Source organism: Procambarus clarkii, chromosome 40 (assembly GCF_040958095.1).
Source record: "Procambarus clarkii isolate CNS0578487 chromosome 40, FALCON_Pclarkii_2.0, whole genome shotgun sequence".
Classification (NCBI taxonomy): domain Eukaryota; kingdom Metazoa; phylum Arthropoda; class Malacostraca; order Decapoda; family Cambaridae; genus Procambarus; species Procambarus clarkii.
In genome coordinates, this window is record NC_091189.1 from 11,463,685 (window position 1) to 11,483,802 (window position 20,118).

Below are 20,118 nucleotides of genomic sequence, written 5' to 3' on the forward strand. Positions count from 1 at the left end.
TGGTTGAGAAAAGTCTACTTGGAAGGATTCGATTTACATGAGATTAAGAGTAGGGTACAAATATTTGTGGCAATACGGTGTTGATGTCAGTGAAAAAGATAAGGAGTGTAAATTATGTAGTATGCCGCACGCTCACACCTTACATCATTATGTATTAGTGTCAACTTATTGATAACTATAGAAATAAGGAAATAAGTAGTGTACACATTAAATTGTTTGGATGTGTGATAATAATATAATAGATAGAATTCTTAGGAGCTACAAGAGTGTACCACGTATATGCTATGCTTACTATATTAACCTGAAATGAATGTGATTCTTGTACTGTGATTTGTGGATTTGTACTCATTGGATTTGTGTGCCCCTTGAGGGACTTGAAGTAGAAGAGGGTAGAAATAGCCTAAACTACTCTATCCCTTTTAGATGAGCACCTTTTATTGTCTCAATAAACGTACTTGAACGCCTTCAGCGGGTAGGCTGTTCCATGGGTTTATAACTCTATGCGCGAAAAAGTATCGTCTGTTTTCTGTCCTACATTATGGCTTGTTCAGCTTGAAACCGATGCTCCTTGTTTCTGTTACAACTGACCTTTCGAAGCAGCTGTCTGGGTCAACCTCCTACAAATTGTTCAGTATTTTAAAATTTTCGAAGAGATCATCCCTGTCATGTCTGGTTTGCAGTATTGTTAGCCCTGTGGCCCTTAACCATTCCTGGTATGAGTCAACTTAATTCGGGAATTATTTCTGTTGCCCAGTGTTGCACTTTCTTCAGAGCAGGTATGTCTTTCTGAAGGTGAGGTCTCCATGCTTGGATACAATAATCCAAGTGTATTAATCCAAGGCACAAGGGATTTGTATAGTTGAATAACTACCTTCTTTTCCTCGAAGTCCAATGTACGCTTTATTATTTCCTAGGGTTTTGTTAGCCGTTTTTAATGCAGCTCCCACTTGTGCAATTTCCAGTGAATGATGGATTCTGATTCCAAGGTCCTTTTCTTCAACAATCTGCTGTAAGGTAATGTTGATTATTTGGTAGTTATGATCTTGAGGTCATCTTGAGATGATTTCGGGGCTTTTTAGTGTCCCCGCGGCCCGGTCCTCGACCAGGCCTCCATCCCCAGGAAGCAGCCCGTGACAGCTGACTAACACCCAGGTACCTATTTTACTGCTAGGTAACAGGGGCATAGGGTGAAAGAAACTCTACCCATTGTTTCTCGCCGGCGCCTGGGATCGAACCCAGGACCACAGGATCATAAGTCCAGCGTGCTGTCCGCTCGGCCGACCGGCTCCCCTATGATGATGAAGATTATTGTGGTCCACATGCAACGTCTTTCATTTTTCAATAGTAAAAAGCATTTGCCAGTCTTCCGACTATTTGTGTGGTTCATGTACATCTCTTTATAAGACCTTAATCTCATTTTCACTTCCCACTTTATTGTAAATCTTAACGTCATCTGCAAATTTGATGATATGGTTTACAATATTCTCATCTGTGTCATTGATGTATATAACAAAAAGGGTCATCCCCAAAATGGACCCTTGCGGAAACCCACACATACCATGTGGAATCATACCACATGGTATGATGTACTTTTGAGCTCTGTAACTACTAATTTATACACTCAGGAATATTGGAAGATATACTAACGGTTCTTCAACAGCCCCGGAGTACTGGCAGTTAAACTGACCAGAGCACACACTAGAAGGTGAAGGGACGACGACGTTTCGGTCCGTCCTGGACCATTCTCAAGTCGATTGTGACTCACAGTCGATTGTGACTCACAGTCGATTGTGACTCACAGTCGATTGTGACTCACAATCGACTTGAGAATGGTCCAGGACGGACCGAAACGTCGTCGTCCCTTCACCTTCTAGTGTGTGGTCTAGTCAAAATACTTTAGCCACGTTATTGTGACTCATCGCCTGCACTGGCAGTTAAGCAAATTCTAAAAATATGCGTGTCCAAGACATATTTCTTACAATATTGCATAGCCATTATACATTTTCCAGATGAATTGCTAGGTATTTGAGAGTTAAAATAAACTATTCCAGATATGCTAGACTTTTCACCGCCTAAAGATGAACAGTTTTTAACAAAAACCACTAAGAACATAATATTTGCTAAAAACCAATAAAGACCACCAATATTTAGTAAAACCCAATTACTCTCGTCGTAAGCCAGAGACATGAAGGCTAAAACGAACACGTGTCGGGTGGACAATGCACTAGTCACTTTTACCGCCAAAACAGAGAAGGTTCATTATGAGACAAAATGTGAGAGGGGGGCGGGGCTCCTTAGCAGGAAGGTCACGTGTATACTGGACTCCCAAGTCTTCTTCAGTGTTCATGTACAATAGTTAGTGGTGAGGAGGGTAGAGCACTGATACACCTCGCTCTTACACACAACTTCTCCATCTTGACAACTTGCGGGCTCTGATCGTGTACTGCAAGGAGTCCGGTTGAACAGTGACCAGTAACAACTCCACTCAGATAATTTTTCCCTGTATTGTACTTGGTGATGGAACTGGTGGTTAATTAGGGTGTGAGGGGGCATCACCAAGGCTGTACGAAGGGGTTAAAGTCAACGCAACTGAAAAAAACGGTACCTTTGTCAGTAAGTAAATAAAAGATGTTTGTCAGTTTCTCTTCTTCGGCTGTTTCTTCCTATCTCTTTCTTTGTTTTTTACACTTTCTCTCTCTTTAATCTGTGTACAATAAATATTATTGTTTTCAATTCTGAAGTATAGTTTAGTTCATTTATTATGCACCCTATACACTATTCTGTAAATTAGTGGTAGCGGAAAAGTTTACAGAGGTAGACATATGATGCGCTAATTTTATGAATGCACTCTAAAATTTGTTTAGCTAAGCAAGTAATAACAATGATAATTGTATGATAGTCTGTAACTATTATACTATATAACGATAACTATAAGATGAATGCAGGTAAAGGAAAGACACAATACATGTGTAAATATAATATTAAACTAAATTGTCGGATAAAGCCTATTCTTCGTCAATTATTAAGGTGCTGTCAAACAATATTCTGCATTTACCCAGGTATTGGGACTTTCCGTCACTTTCATATATATTTGTGCTATACTAGAGGCCTATCAAATTTTAGATTTTTGTTGTTGCCTCCTTTCCTGAATTATACAAGATTGCATGAAACTTGAACTTTGGCTGCAATAGTCCATTTTTGTGTGTTTGACCAATAGTTTCTGTAAGTAATCATTTTCAGATGACAAGTTTGTATTGTAGTTGTTTGGCTTAAAAGCTACCAACCAGCAGGTATAATTTAGTCTGAACAGTGTCCTAGACTAAAGCATGCGCTCAGAATATGTACACCGAAAAATTGATATACCAATCCACATGGCTATTTGATGGCTTGTAACCAATCCACAAATAGTATTTTGTTTTTGGCTGCAGACTAATTAATTTAGTTCATTTATTATGCCCCTCATACCAATCCTGTGGGCGGTAGTGAAAAGGGTTACAGAGGCACATAATGGGCTTAGGGACTGAACCCCAAAATTCATTTGGTTAAGCAAGTTATATATTTGTTATTTCACTAGCTCTCCACATATTTAAGTTAACTTAATTTAAAGACTGTATTTATGGTCGGTCTCACTCCCATTGTTTATTTGATAATATGCATGAAATTCTATAACTAGCTCATCAAGGCTATAATTTGATTGCTAACTTGCAAGTAATTTTGTGTGCCTGGAAGAAACGATTTCGCTTAATTTACCCTTTATTTTATTTTATTTTTTAGTTATTTTATTTATATATATATACAAGAAGGTACATTGGGTTTGTGAGGATATATAACATGGTGTTAACATTCTTGTAAAGCCACTAGTACGCACAAGCGTTTTGGGCAGCTATATATAGAATATAACCTTTAATACATATCGAAGGCCAATGTAAGAGAATTAAGTGACTGATAATAGTCAATAACTGCAATAATATGGTTGTAAACAAAGCACCAGGATATATAAATATTAAGTATATAAAAATACATGATGAGGAGGGACACTGGGCAAGAAATTACATCACCATTGAGTACTGTGTTGATCCGTCCCTGTGAGTTACTGGCGCGCATCTCCTTTCATTGTTGACGTGTGCTAGTGAAAGTTAGTGTCCGCTGCCTTCCCTCTGATGCTATCTCTACTCCCTCCTGTTATCTTCAACCATCCCACAGGTGTTACCTTTACTTCCGTCCGTTATCATCACAGAAAACAGCGAAAGTTATTGTTCTTAATGAGATGCAATTTTTTTTCTTAACTTGAACGGAAGTTTTAAATGTGATTGTAACAAAAGTTGAACTACATCAGTACAGTGTTTGATGCATAAACACTCATTTCAACAAAGTGTAAAATTCGAGTAAATTAGGCATTCTCATTCCTTGATTTTCTTACATGAGATTATTAACGACACGACCGCAATATTGCGTTACTTAGTGGTTTAAAACCACAATTATTACTATAGAATAAAGTTTTCTGAATAGTTAGGTCTAGAATAAGTTAAGTGCTTTGGGAATTGTATTTACAGCTCATCCAAGTGGTGGCAGAGCCAAATAAGCATTTTGCATTTTTATCGTACTTTGTAATGAAAGACGTTATTTTCTCAAATATTTATTAATATTATTTATTATAATTTTGTCTATAGTTAGGCCTGAAACAGGTTAGATGTTTTGGTTCTTTTGGCAGTTATTGGTATTTACAGAGCATGATGAGTGTAGTATCTGTTTTTAGTGACTTATGTTAGCTAAATGAATTTTGGGGGTTAAGTCCCATTATGTGCCACTGTCAGCCCATCCTCCGAATATGGGGAGGTAAATGTAACGGCACAAGTAAGTGTAATTACGTACTATTCCTAGCAGTCAGGAATTGTACTTATTACACTTAGTATTAAACCGTACTGTTAAATAATTGCCAGAATCGTACCCAAAATATTGTGAATTGTTGTTGTTTAAGATTCGCTACCTGGAACAAAAAGTTCCAAGTAGCACGGGCTATGGCGATCCCGTGTATTGTGAATATTTGAGTTTACCTAAAAAGCTAAATAGAAAACCACGACCTAATCTCACCGTCTTAGTGTATGAGAACAAGCATTTTATTGCTTCTTAATTACAATTAGTACTTAACCTATTGCTATATTGATATTACAGTTTTATAAAACTAATAAAACAAAACTAAAATCTTTTAATAAATTATAAAGTAACTCAAGGTATTTTAAAATTTTGTATTGAATTATTGTTTAATAAAGCTGAAAAATAAATTCTTTATAATTAAAACTTAATGGACTTCATGGACTAAAATAGGTTATTCAGGTTTTCCTAGGTTGTCCAATCTTTAAGTTCAGTCGCCTTGTAATCCAGTTTGTGTGCGCATGACTTTAAGAGTACACTTCTTTCTTTGTATTTTCACTAATAATGTCCATTTATCCTTTGTCTCCTCCCCGGTGAGAGGTATTCTTAGGTGTGGACCATGTGCAAGGAACTTGAAAGGGTTTGTAAAGAAGTTGTGAGAAAGTCCGGGGGATTGAATCTGATTTATTATTGTATGAAGGATTTGAGGGGTAAGGTTGGAATAGGGGGTATTACGAGAATTACGAGTCCTGCGCGCTATCCACCAGGCTACGAGGCCCCCGAGGAGGTTGTGTGCTTGTATGTTAGTGTGTAGCACTACGAAGAGGTAACAAACAGTAGGACTTACTCCTCACACTCTTCTAGATATGTAAAAAAAAAACTAGCATTTTAATTATATTTAGTTCCGAAAACTACCAATACGAATGTTTATGATTATTTATAAATATACTTAGGTATATATGCATTTATGCAGCTATCATAGATTAAATGAGGGGTTACATAGTTTTTAGTTTAGTTCATTTATTATGCACTCCATACCCATCTTGTGGGCGATAGTGGAAAGGGTTATAGAGGCACATAATGGGCTTAGGGGCTGAACCCCACAATTCATTTAGCTAAGCAAGTTACAATCTTGATGAGCTAGTTACAAAATTCAGTATAAGTCGTCACATCATCATGGGTTCGAGATCGACCACAAGTAGTTTCTAAATTAAGCAACTGACATATGTGGAGAGTTAGTGTCACAACTGATATGTTTGTCCTGCATAGTTTGTGTTAAGAGCTATAGTTATGTGATACTAAAAAATTCCCATCTCTCAAGATGGTAGATAGTCATATATATATAAGGGCATGTGGTCAGATGTCTGTACTTGCAAACGTTGTGTACATAATGAGGAATTCCTCATGAAAACGACAGTGAATAAAGTAACAGTAACACTAAAAAAAATCCCTATTTCACAAGATGATTTGTCATACAAGAGCATGTAATTAGTAGCCTGTACTGACAAGCTTTGGATGCATTATGAGGATATTCTCAAGTGATTCAAGTAATTGCAAAGCTAATAGTACTTCATTGCGGTAGGTTACAGTGATGATATAATTCTGGTGCCCTCGATCCGAATTTGAAGTGATTATCTTGCATCCTTCTTGACTGTAATAAAAACAAATTGAAAAGCAAAAAGCCTATAATATCAAAACATTGCTTCAGAAAAGAAGAAGTGAGCCAGGTTGATTAAAAAAAAACGGCATAAATACAAGGCATCTCCTTCCTGGAACACCTAACAACAATAATAATGCTAACAATAACATTAATGAACGGCCCACTTGAGATTCTAAATTGAATACTGCGAAGCGAGCAAAAACAAAACAAAAAAATGGCCTTGGATGATGTAAATTGCGAGACAGTAGAATGTAGCATCAACCTTGTAGATGGGAATGGTACAGTGGTCTCCTGTTAACAAAAAAATAGGTCTCCTAAAGTCGGATAATACAAATGTTCGTGTTGTCCGTCCGTCAGGATTTCCGAGCTTAAGACAATAGGGCGTTGGTCACGGCAAGAAAAGTGAAAATGGCGACATCTTACGTCATTTCCTGGGTTTTTGCTACATATCTTTTGTTATTTAGTCATCTATTGTGGTGCAGGATATGTATGGCGAAAATATTTTAAGAGTTTTCAATGTTTTCGAGTTTAATATTCGTGTATGTAGTGAAAATTTACATCCAAATTTGTATTATTTTAGGATAAAAATTTTAATTGTCAGTCCTGAAAATTGAATATTGCAAAATTTTAAGTTTTCAGGGTTTTAATATTCGATAATGATACACAGAGTAATCATACTAACGTGACTGCATCAATGAGAAAATCATTTTTTTCTCATTGATGCAGTCACGTTAGTGTGATTACTCTTTGTGTATTAAAATAGGAGCGTCAGAGGTAGAACAAGTCCTAGATGACAGAGCCAGAGTGCATGAGGGACGGGGGGGGGGGGATTGTGTGAAAATCCTGGTCCGGCTTCAGTATAAGCCTCAGAAAGTCCTGGTGGGTTCAGTAGAATTCCAGGTTGCAATCCTTATACCATGTCGTGGTGTAGTTGCTAGAAGCGTGTGTTTGATAACATCCACTGCATAGGTTCGAACCCTTATCACTGCTCCTATGGATTTTCTCATTCGAAATTATATTAACTGTAATGATCTGAAATATAACGAATTTGTGAGATTTCGGGAAGAGGCTTCTGATTAAGCGTCATCAACGTTGGCTTAACAAAGTTTACGTTTAAACACCATAATACCAGATAAAAAAATCACCATATATCATGGTAAAATATTTGGTAAAAATGGATACCATATATTTTTACCATGGATATATGGTAAAAATCACCATATATCATTTACAATGTAAAAAACTATGAAAGTTATGGTTCATATTTCAAAAGCAACCTTCATACTGTCATTACAACATTAATGTCCTGCTTGGTATTCTTGAGCGATATATATATATCCGGGCTTAGCACGTGACACAGCCAGACTGACGCAGTAGCCGTCCTCTGATGGAGGGGGGGGGGGGTTCAGAGGAAAGCGCCAAGCCATTATGACTATATAGCACTGGGAAGGGGGTCAGGATAAGGATTTGGGATGGGACGTGGAGGGGAAGGAATGGTGCCCCCAGCCACTTGGACGGTCGGGGATTGAACGCCGACCTGCATGAAGCGAGACCGTCGCTCTACCGTCCAGAACAAATCACCTTACAACTTAAACACAAGGACAACATCTTCCCTGAGACGAGACGTCAACGAAGACGCCTAGGCCTCTTCATTAACGTTGTATATGCTCGCGATGCACGGTCTGCACACAGGCTGCTCTCACCCATTTCTTCATCTAGTCGTTTTGATATTTTCTCTCCAATAACCTCAGATGTAACCTTTTTCCCTACTACACATTCTACTGCTAGGAGTTATCCCCAATACCGCCTTCAGTGCATCCACGCTTTCTCCATAATACACTTTAAACATCAACAAAATTATATAAATATATATGCATTTTTTTATCAGTAGTTCTTCATGTTTTCCAGATCTGTTGCAGCAGAATGTTGTATCGCGCCGTAGTGTTGTGTTGGTGCGCGAGTATTGTGTTAGGGAAGGAACGGACACCAGTGGCCCCGAGAGGCGACTTAGGGGCCCTCGACCTGCACCAGCCTATCGACGACCTCTCCGTCTCCTCCAGCCTCCTTCAGAGGGGCCAGGGCAACAACACAAAGGACCCTGACGCTGAGAAAAGAAGCCAAAGAAGAATGTCGACTGTGGTAGAGAGGGAGATAACAGAACAAGACTGGGGTGACGATCACGGGAAGATTGAGAGAAAAGAGGGTGATAGTCGCGGGCGAACAGAACTGAAAAGGGAAACTGAAACTGACACTGAAAGAGAAAGGAGAAGAGAAATGGAGATCGACTTGACAAGAGAGAGGGACCGAAATGCTCGCATGAAGAATGATAGAGAAAACGATGATAGTCACAAGCAAATAGAACTAAGGCGGGAGACGGAAAGTGACAGGGAAAGAGAAAGTAGACGAGAAATGGAGATTGACTTGGAAAGGGAGAGGGACAGGAATGCTCGTCGAGTGCCTCTTGACAAGTTGACAGATATGATTGGGGAAATTGATAGGAAGACCCGCCAGAGTTTACCCAGCACTGATATGGAACGACAGAGGGCGCTCGATCGACAAGTCGAAATTGCTAGTGAAGTGGCAAAGGCTGAACAAAAGAAAAGTGAACTTTTAAACCAAGTAAAAAGTTCTCCCTTGCATGAGAGCCTCGACAGAGAGCCATTCAGCGACAGGGATAGGTACAACGAAAGGGATTCGGAAATGGATAAAGACAGAGAGATAAATCTGCAGAGAGAAAGAGACCGAGCTCTAAGGAGCGGGAATACTAAAGGGGATCACAGAATTAACGACAGGAGAGACCCCAGCTGGAGCGGCAACAGGGATGACGATCGAGTGCATGATGACTATAAGGGCAAACATCGCGACCACCGATTCAGTCACACAAAAGAACCAATTCTTATTATTGAGGAAGTTACCCCACAGTACTCAAGACCCTCAGACTCTCGACCTGATCACAACCCCAGCAGGCCCTTAGATGGGCGTCCCGTGTGGAGAGGCACCACTAGTCGACCTCTACAGGACCCACGCCGCCCAGATCGACCACCTATTCTTCCACGTCCCAGCGCCAGTGGCACGAACCGTCGTCCTGACCGTCCGGTTTACCCTTCGAGGTACGACGAGGTTCACTTGAGCGGATCGGTCCCTCACCAAGGCGAGGTTGGGTTTCCAGTAGCAGGAGTGCTGCCTCTTCACCCTCCGCCCCTCCTGTTAGACAACTCTCTGACTGTCGCTTCCCAAGCAAACGCAGCGACCAAGGCTCACCTGGCGCTCGGGCAGCAGCTGGGACAAGCCATACTAGCTGAGCAAGCACTGAAGGCTCAGCACGCTATTCAAGCAGATAAAATTCAAGAAGCAGCAATAGCAGCCCATCTAGTAGGTCAGGCTGCAGCACAGCAAATTGCTGCACAACATGTTGCAGCTCAGCAAATTGCAGTACAACAAATTGCAGCACAGCAACTTGCAGCACAGCAAGTTGCGGCACAACAAATTGCAGCACAACAAGCTGCAGCCCAGCAAGTTGCAGCCCAAGAAGCTGTAGCACAACAAATTGCTGGAGGAGCTACAGCTACTCGCCTTAAAGCATCACAGTTAAGTCATGCCCCTGGATTTCAAGCATCACAGATAGGCCAAGCTGCAGCAGGAACAACAGCTCCTGGGCTTTTTGCAACACCGGTAGATCAAGGTACAGCCGCTGCAGGACTTCAGGCAGCACAGTTAGGCTATTTTACAGGAAGTGCAGCTGCTGAACAACACCTGGGTACCAAAGCGATAATTAGAGGCAAACTGAAAGACGCTCTCAGAAATCGACTGAAGACTCGGTTTCAGTTGGAAACTGCTGGGACGGTTTCGGCAACTGATACGCAAGGCAGCGACGCAACAAGCTGAGGCTTTTCCCCTCACAGGTCGGTCAGTTCGCCTCACACCTCCAACAGATCGCTGAAGTCAAGCGTCGTCTGCGTCAGGCGCGAGAGGAGCTCTTCCGCAGATTGACATTACTCAAGTAAGTTCATCCTCTGAGTTCCCGCTAACCTTGAGCATAGGTTAGACATTGGGCATTACAACATATTGGTGTATTGTCCCATACATTTACTTGTAATTGCTAATACTATTAAAAATATATTTTGTTGGCTTACCTTAGCGTACTACTGGGATTGCGGGTCTCTCCCTCAGGCCGTACTTCGAGCAGAGCACCGGGAGTTCCCACAAGGTCTACACTCTACCCAGTCTCTTGCCCAACCTGCCTAAGGGCGCCCACCTCACACCCAACCAGGTTGCATTGCTGCCCAAAATACCTATACAGGTCTGTAGAATTTTGTCGTTGTTTATGATAGAATGAGTATTCGTGCAAAGGAAGAATCTATCTGGATGAGGACAGTAAGTCACAATAATGTGGCTGGAACTTAGAGACCCAACCCACATATCTGAAAAAAAGGAAGTGACGACGTTTCGGTCCGTCCTGGACAAGCATACGAGTTGACGATGGTCCAGGACAAGCCGAAACGTCGTCACTTCCTGTATTTTCAAATGGGTTGGGTGTCCCATCTATTTGGTTGTCACGTGTTGCACTTCTTGTTCGATATATTATTCCTGGGGAAGAGAGCTGAAGAGAAAAGTAAGTGCGTGTGGTGTTGCAGAGTGTGTAAAATGCACTTAAACCAGCCACATGTCTTCTGTGTTGGAGAATGCGGTGGGTTCAGTTTAGATCTCACTAGATTTATGACGTCTTGTATTTTGTCTAACTACTTTAGATAAATCTGGGGACAAGAATCCCAAGATAGTGGCGAGTACTCCATGATCGATCTATTTTTTATTTGTAAAGTGTAATCTACGTTTTTTACTTACAATTAGGGATCCTGGGTTCGTTCCCCGACTCGGACAAAAATGGCTAGGGACGTTTCCTTTCACCTGATGCCTCTAAGTACCCATCAGTAAAGAAGTATCTGGAAGTTAGGGAACTATTATGGGTTGTATCCTGGGGATGGTCGACCTAGGATTCTAATTCACACAGTCAATTCAAAAATAAAATGTACAGTCGTGTACATTGTGTCGAGGCGGAGGGGGCCCTTGACTCAATCCTAAGTATAGGTTTCCTGTCCCCGATCAACAAGAATTATTACTATTATTATTATCTAGAATAGAATGATACGCGATGGTTCGCCGACATGCATGTTTCCCGGCAGTCAGTTACAATATAATTCCTGCTCACAGTGAAGGAAAGTGTCATCAAGATCCTGGCCCGACACCAACCGGTGTCGGGTTGTTTTTATCTAGCCTTATACAAGGACGGAATATTTGGTCCACTCGTAGGACACATGCATTTGAGTTTTTTCTTAGGGAACAGTAACTTGCCGTCCGTGTTCCTAGAGTACAACGTATTTGGGGTATTTATTAATGTAATTAATAAGCACGCGCAACCAGAGCGCAACTCCATAGCTCTCCAGACTACAGGGTGCCCACTATTGTGAGAGAATGGTGTTCTCTCAGTTAGACTTGTACCCCATGGCTTCTCTGCTGTGCAGTGCTGTGTAGCGACATTGGTTTTCGCCTTTATCTAAGGACTCAAGTACCTTGTGTCGGATGTCTACAGATGAGGGATCGCATGAGCAGTTCAGATATCATGTGTATGGTGACATACGACGTCTGGCTACACTAGCAGATGGCAGTTTATACGCCTCGGCTGTATAATCATGGGTGGTTCCTGCCGCCACAAGTGTAGTGGTTGAGTGTAGCAGATAGCGAGGACGGTCACTGGTGACCTGATCCTTGTCAACGATTTTGATAAACACTTCCTCCCACTGCCAGACACGTCAGTGAAGCCCTGAGTTTACCCAATCATATGCGTGTGAATGGTTAAAACTGCATTCTGATTGGTGCTCACTGGGAAGGCTTTAACCTTAGGGATATTAGACGTGAGTTCAGTCATCTCTCTTTGAGCTCCGTCATCTCATTCTTGGGAGGGCGACATTGGGGTTAAGACGTGAACTCCTCCAGAGCTTTCTAGTTCCATTACTCCCTACGCCACAGTAACTCTAGAGTAACTCCTGTGATCTGCTCAACTTCCATGCGTCGGTCCAGAGAAGATGCGATGTTTTTTTTGTTTTTTTTTTGGGGGGGAGTAAAGAGGAAGGAGAGGCATAGGTGAAGGGAAGTGTAGAAGTGGGAAATACATCAATCAAGAGCCCTATAGGAACTGCGCGTGTGTAGTGTGTGTGTGTAGTGTGTAGTGTGTGTGTGTGTGTGTGTGTGTGTGTGTGTGTGTGTGTGTGTGTGTGTGTGTGTGTGTGTGTGTGTGTGTGTGTGTGTGTGTGTGTGTGTGTGTGTGTGTAATAATAATAATGGTGGAATAATAATAATAATAGTGTGAAATAATAATAATAATTATTATCATCATCAACGATTAAATGTTGAGATGTAAGTCTCGTCCTAAGCACACACTCAGACCTTGACAAAGCACTCAGGAGAGTGCGAAAGACTTGATGTAAATCAATACATAAATTTCACAAATACACAAGTGTGAGTTTTTATCCTATTATTATTATAACTATTATTTATTTATATATTATTATTATTATTATTATTATTATTATTATTATTATTATTATTATTATTATTATTATTATTATTATTATTGTTATTATTATTATTATTGAGAGTCACTTGCTACATGGATAGGTTCAAGAGACGACCACGACGCCTTCCTTCCACATCCCTGACCTGAAGGAGGCTGTGGAGCCGCATCTGAAGGTGGAGTACGTGGAGTACATCCTAAGTCTACCGGAGGATATCTTCAATATCATCACCAACATGTGAGTACTCATCTCTGTTACTCACATAGCCTTTCGGGGGATATTTTCCTTATCTTCATTATCGCCCTCATCCCTGCCCCTCGTCATCATAGGCACCCCATTCCTGCTCTCGGAATAATCATCCCATCCCTTTCTCTCATCATCAGAGTCATCCCATCCCTGCCCCTCTCCAACATCCTTGCCTCTCAACAGAATAATCTCCCTACCCTTGCCCTTCATCATCATAATCACCCCTTCCCTGCCTTCCCGTCATCATTTTCTGTCTGTGTTTAGAATAATATTTATATAATTGTAATGTATTACTAAAATAATAATAAAATAATAATAAAATTGACGTGATTTTAATATTAATATAATTATAACATAAATGGAATTTCAATATTGTATTATTAATATATAACTGGAATACCATCTTAGTGTAGATTTGACGGGATCAACTTTGGAAATGTTGATGAATACTATTATCATATGAATGGCTCGCTGAATAACATTGCTTCTTCGTGTTCAGGTCTAAGCGAGAGTTCCTGCTGACGTTGTTCCCTCGCTTCTTCCGCAACGCTGTCCGGAACCTCACCCCTTACACTCCCACGAACGTCCTGGACCAGACGCCAGCAGCATATTTCCCCCACACTACTCCATCTTCCTCCTTCGTAGACGTACACACACACCAGCATTATCACCACCACCACCCACCACCGAATCCTGCAACGCCCCTCTATCAGACTCCCAAAGCTGCACCTGCTCTCTATCAGCCATCCCAACCTTCGTCACCCGCGTTCTCATATGAGACCCAAGCGTTTACCCCTCGTCCACCTGTCAGCTCCTCTTCTCTTCCACCTATCACTTCTACTCCACCTCACAGGGTTGTCGTCACTACGTCATATGTGCCGTCTATCTCCAGTATTCCCTCAACGACACCTTTAATAGTATCGACTCTGCACCCGATCATAACCTACGACGTTCAGGCCTCCAACGGTTCCCGCGCCAACGTATGGGGCGCCCAAACCTTCCTCTATATTGAGGAGCAACCACCACCACGATGGTCACCGCCACGACAATAACCAACAGCAGCATCACGACGACAAAGACCACCATCACGACCCCAGCTCCGAGGGGCAGTACTTCGTGTACAAAGAGGGTGACGACTATCACCATATCCACGTCCAGGAGGAGAGCCACCACTCCACACACCCGAAACCTCGCGTCACTGTCAAGGTAAGTAGGCTATGTTGTGTATCCCTAGAGAATTTGTATATATGTGTGGGCAGATATGAGGGCTGCTCTTCAACTGTGTATATTGTTATTGTATATATTTGGGCACAAAGGTTCTCAGAGTCCTGTCTCTAGCTTTTCCTTGTCAATCTCTAATAAGTTTTTACATATTTTTGCCACTACACAATAGGGTTCGAGTGGACACAGAGATCCAGACACACTCTACAAATTTACACTTCATTATCCTAACAAATAAACAAAAAACATAAATCATAACAAGACATGTTTACAGAACAAAATGTGTCAATCATAAAAAGTATAATTTAAACAAATATTTTATGTAAACCAAGTATTGTGACGGGTTTACATTAAAAATATAAAGTCAACTCGACTCGAGAAATGTAGAAATGTAGCCAAGAAAAATCACTGAAATCAGTGATTCTAGGTTCCAGTAATTTGCTTTATCCTAACACGAACTTAAACTTTGACAAGCAGCCGAGTTCCTGTCCCAATCGAGGCCACTAGGGAGATAGTGGCCCTCAGGTAAAATTTGGGTAAATGTACATTTTTTCGAGTTTAATGTTTTTGAAGTAGTAAAAATAGTATTTCTTGTTTGTTTTTTCTATGTGATATATACAGTACGTGCTTCCTTGAATAGTATGAATAAACAAATAATGAACAATTAATGAATGAAGGAATAAACTGCATGTTTATTGGTTTAAGGTGATTATTATCACACCCAAGATTTAATGATGGGCTTAAAGCCTTTCATTCACATAGTGTTATAATGACTAATCCGGCAAGTTAGTATACACTGACAAGTGAGAGGGGCCCCTCTTTGTGCATATATTACATATCACTCTTCAATTAAAAAATCGTGCCTCAGCATATACATAACATAAACCCAAAACCACCTCTTACGTAAGCATATTTTATGAAACTGTTCACTTGCGCCAACAAACCTTATCAGTAAATTTACCTTTCACCAATGTTTCTACTGTAAACTGGAGCGAATTTTAGGTATTTAGATAGAATTCTTGAACCTTTGGAAACATCTATACCAAAAGGCAAATTATAATTGAAATAAAAGAGTTACTGCTTTAGATTTCCTCGTTCTCTATAATAATAACAGAGAACGTTCAAGTAACTTTAGCATAAATGCCGCTCATACTGCTGTTTCAACACTTTACCTGCACAGTGTATATGTCCAATACTTACTTCATCCACCCGGCTCGTAGAACGCATACTTCAGTTGTAATATTTAGAGCAGCACAGCCAGCTTTTAACACATTAGATTATAAGGCAAATAGTAAATATTACGCATGTTTCTTCCGTCCCACCCTGGGTTTGATTCTCGGGTGGGACATAAATGCTTTGGCGCTTTTCTTTTCACCTGATGCCCCTTTCACCTAGCAGAAAATAGGCACATGGGAGTTAGGCAACTGTTGCACTTTTGGAAAAGATAGCAGTTTGACCTACGAAGGACCTCCGGGCAGTTTCCTTGGTAAAGAAAACTGTTGCTATTAATAATTATAGCCCGAAACGCTATGCGTGCTAGTGGCTGTACGAGAATGTAAGAGCTCTTGTATATATAAATAAATAAATAAATAAAAATCATTCGATTTGGAAAAATGCTTTCCTAGTCCTTCTGTTAAACTTTTGATTTTACTACTAATAATAATTCTGTTGTAAATTTTGTCATTGAACATTGGTAACGAAACTTTTAATGTTGATTGAACAAATGAAGTTAACATTTTGAGAATAGTTTAGCTGGTTATATTGAGGCCTGAGGCCACTCTACAGATGAGGACCGTCAGGTCACTTCACATTAAGGAATCGGTCGTGTAGCCTCGCTGCTGCACATCACCATTGTCTACAGTTTAGTTTTAGTTTAGTTCATTTACTGTGCACCTCATACCCATTATGTGGATGGTAGTTGAAAAGGTTACAGTGGCACATAAATATTCATTAAGCTAAGTAAATTACAGGCTTGATAAGGCTAGTTAAAAATGTATTGTTATATCATCAATTAATGGGTTCGAGACCGACCGTACAAGTACAGTCTCTAAACTGTGAAACTCGTCTACAGAAATACATTATTGCACCTGAATTCGTTCAATACAGAGCGGCGAAAATCATCCCAGAACTGTCAACTCGCTATACCTGGAAAGACTAATCGAGAACTCATTGTTCTGCACGCAAGACAAGACAGGTCTGATCTCTTCGAAACTTTAAAACTACTGATTTAGATAAATAGCGTAAATCCAACTACCTTAGAGGTCCAATGTAACACACAAGGCAACAGATTTCAAGCTTGCTATACCTTAATATAAAACAGACATACCTTAATATAAAACAGACAAATGTATATAGATGCTTTTCACCCACAGGAGCCACAGGGCTAACAACACTGCAAATCAGACATAAATGGGGTGATCTCATCAACACTTTTAAAATACTTAACAATTTGGAGGATATTGATCCAGACCACTTCTTTAAATGGTCTGGTGTAACACGAACAAGGAACAACGGGTTGATGCTCAATAAGCCTCAATGCAGGACAGAAAACAGGAGATGCTTTTTCACCCATAGGATTATAAACCTATGGAACTGCCTACCCGCTGAAGCTGTAAATGTCAAAACATTGCTGCAATTCAAGATCCAGCTCGATAAAATCATCAGGACAAATGGAGAAAACCTTTAACAAGCAGCCGGCTTCCTGTCCTCGTTAAGGCCACTAGAGAGATAATGGCCTTGTTGTAAATTTAGGTAAATATACACATTCACACACACATAAATATATTTACACACGCACATATACATTCACACACACACACATTCTCTCTCTTCCTGTAACTACACTTAGGTATTAGACACACTCACGCACGCACACACACACACACACACACACACACACACACACACACACACACACACACACACACACACACACACACACACACACACACACACACACACACACAACAGCAGCAGTAGTAGTAGTGCAGCCACTCGCCTGTTCACCAACTCAGCGCCTCCTAAGCCTATCCTCGCCAGACTTGTCCCTTCACAGACCTCCAGATAAACACGCCAGAAACACAGTGGAACCCACGTAAGTGAATCCAAGCGTTGAGCTCTAACGGTCATCACTATAGTGCACCCGTCATAACGGATTATTGCCTCAGGGATTAGCAACTAACCAAGCATGCAATTTATACTAATTACTGACCATTTTATAATCACGTGACACGCCATGGCTAATGTTCGTACCACTCGATCAGTCGTGTCAAGCATCGTTAGATCTGGGTAGTAATTGGATGGGCGATCACATGAACTGTGTTATCCTTGTCTGGGAAAATCTTGACATCCCGCATGCATCCTGATTTATAAGGATGCATGAGGATAAGCCCAAAACCAATCCATGAAAATTTAAATTGAGTTAAAATACTGTATATGTTCGTGTGTTTTGTGGATTTCGTTTTTGCAAGCGTGTTTATTTAATGGTAGCATTCTGTAGTATTCAAGCACGTTTCCATAATATATAAAATCAATATATATTTTAAATTTATATTTATTAGATGTTATTAGTTTAATTTTATTAAACATACATACACATTAATACACATACACATACACATTTAAATACATTCACATTAATAATAATAATAATAATAATATTATTATTATTATTATTATTATTATTATTATTATTATTATTATTATTATTATTATTATTATTATTATTATTGAGAAAATCCACTGAGGCTGCGAGGTTACGCGGGTTCGTGTCTCCTCAAAGACCTAGTGGATTTTCTCCTTGATATATATGACGTTAGTGTAATTTTCTGTGTGTATTATTATTTTTTTTTCACGGCCTAGTTAGAGTTTACGTTGAAGTTTCCAAGTTAGAACTGTAAATTTTATGTGTAGCAATGATATACTTTTATTTAAAGCATTGGGTGTCCTTAGATATTCATTTACAATATTTGTTAATTGTTGAAACGTCAATTTATGTGAATAATGAGCTTTATCGGAGAGTCTTACACTAAGAATGACCGAAAGTCTGTAGAGAGTTCGATCACTGTTGTGATGTGACACAGCTATCTGCCTCTCTATAATTTCCTAGATCCCGCGATACAATTTGTTATTTACACCTGAGACCCTGCTAACACACTTCACACTTCACCTCGTTATCCTCCACAGGCGGTCACGTGACATCACACACAAGTGCTAGATACAAATGCCTTTTTTTTTTTTTTTTTTGCATTACAAGTAACTTGATTTTTTTGTCTTCAGGATCCCTCCTTGGTAGGAGGGAGACCGGGTAGTGGAGTGAGGCTGCCGGTCGGGCCCTTCGTCTCCTCCTACAGCAGCCTCGACGCCACCGTCGACCCCTCGCCTCACCCAGACAAGTCTCACTTCGGCACCTTCCACGTCACCAGCGAGGGATTTGTTATACCCAGCAAGGAGACCAAAATTAGACCAGGTAACTACTTTGTGTCGTGTGTGTATTCACTTATTTGCACCTGCAGGATGGACATTTAGCTCTGGGACTTCGCCTGGCTAGCTGCCGGTCGTCTAATGTGCAATAATTTCCGGCCTAGATTTGTCCTATCATATCTACTGTACTTTTGAAGATGTGGATTGTGTTAGCTGCTACTGCCTCCCTGTATTGTCTATTCCAATTCCCTACTACTTGTATGCTAAATAGTGTACTTTCTCATATCTTTATGTCTCATCTGCATCTCTAGCTTCCACCCATTCTCTCAAGTTTTATTGGTATTCATTGTGAAATTTATAATATTTCCTTGTTTTCAACCCTGTCAATTCCCTTATTTTATGTCTGTCATTTCTTATCTCTTCCTCCCTCCCTTCTCTTTTTTGGCGTTGTGAGGTTCAGCTGTTCTTACCTTCCTCTGTACCCAGTCTCATGTAACTCTGGTACGAGCCTCATTGCATCCCTCTGTACATTCACATTTCCTTTATTTCCATTTTGAGGTGGAAGGTCCAAAACGGGGCTGCATATTAAATGACTCGACTCACGTAGATGTAGTATGATGAATGCCCCCCTCCCTCCCTGTTGAGGTTCCTGAAGGCTGCTCTGATGTTCACCAATTTAGAGTACGTTGCTGACGTTAATATATTTATATATATATATATATATATACATCTGGGGTAAAACTCCTACGTCTTTTTCTTTAGTTGTTTCAGGTAGGTGGTTCCCCGCCACTGTGTGTCGTGCAGATGGTCTCCTCTCCTCGTGGTCATCACCTTACACTTACTGGTATTCAATGTCAGAATGCAAAAAGCCTCCATCGTTTCTATACACGCGTGTACTTAACTCAGAAATGTTATTTATAATAATTCCTCTATTTATGTAATGTAACTTAAAGTCATTGTTTTGGTTATGTGTGAGACCCTCTTTGTTACCACTGTCATCTCTAGAATGCTTTCATATAGATCCCCAAAGTTCTTTTTATTGTCCCCAATATTTTTCCTGTACTATCTCAGCTCATTAATGAATGTATAACTTTTCCCTCCCTGCACACGCCCAGACTTTTACTAGTT

The 20,118-nt window shown here is 40.4% G+C and overlaps 1 protein-coding gene across 2 annotated transcripts; it reads left to right on the forward strand.

The window, feature by feature from the left end:
- Window positions 1-2,302: 2,302 nt before the first annotated feature.
- LOC138349884 (RNA-binding protein 25-like) lies at window positions 2,303-19,031 on the forward strand. Of its 2 annotated transcripts, XR_011231001.1 has the most exons (6): window positions 2,303-2,613; window positions 8,441-10,532; window positions 10,703-10,832; window positions 13,205-13,338; window positions 13,847-14,553; window positions 18,847-19,031. XR_011231001.1 is itself a non-coding variant. In XM_069338684.1 (2 exons), the coding sequence occupies exon 2, from the start codon at window positions 8,456-8,458 to the stop codon at window positions 10,415-10,417; it is 1,962 nt and encodes a 653-aa protein (XP_069194785.1). In that variant the 5' UTR covers window positions 2,303-2,613; window positions 8,441-8,455; the 3' UTR covers window positions 10,418-10,605. The 2 variants fall into 2 exon arrangements, 1 of the variants encoding a protein (XP_069194785.1); XM_069338684.1 differs by lacking the exons at window positions 10,703-10,832; window positions 13,205-13,338; window positions 13,847-14,553; window positions 18,847-19,031 and having other exon boundaries at window positions 8,441-10,605.
- Window positions 19,032-20,118: the final 1,087 nt, after the last annotated feature.

Coding starts and splice junctions, on each gene's coding strand:
- LOC138349884 (XM_069338684.1), top strand. CDS start 8,456: ATGTTGTATCGCGCCGTAGTGTTGTGTTGGTGCGCGAGTATTGTGTTA.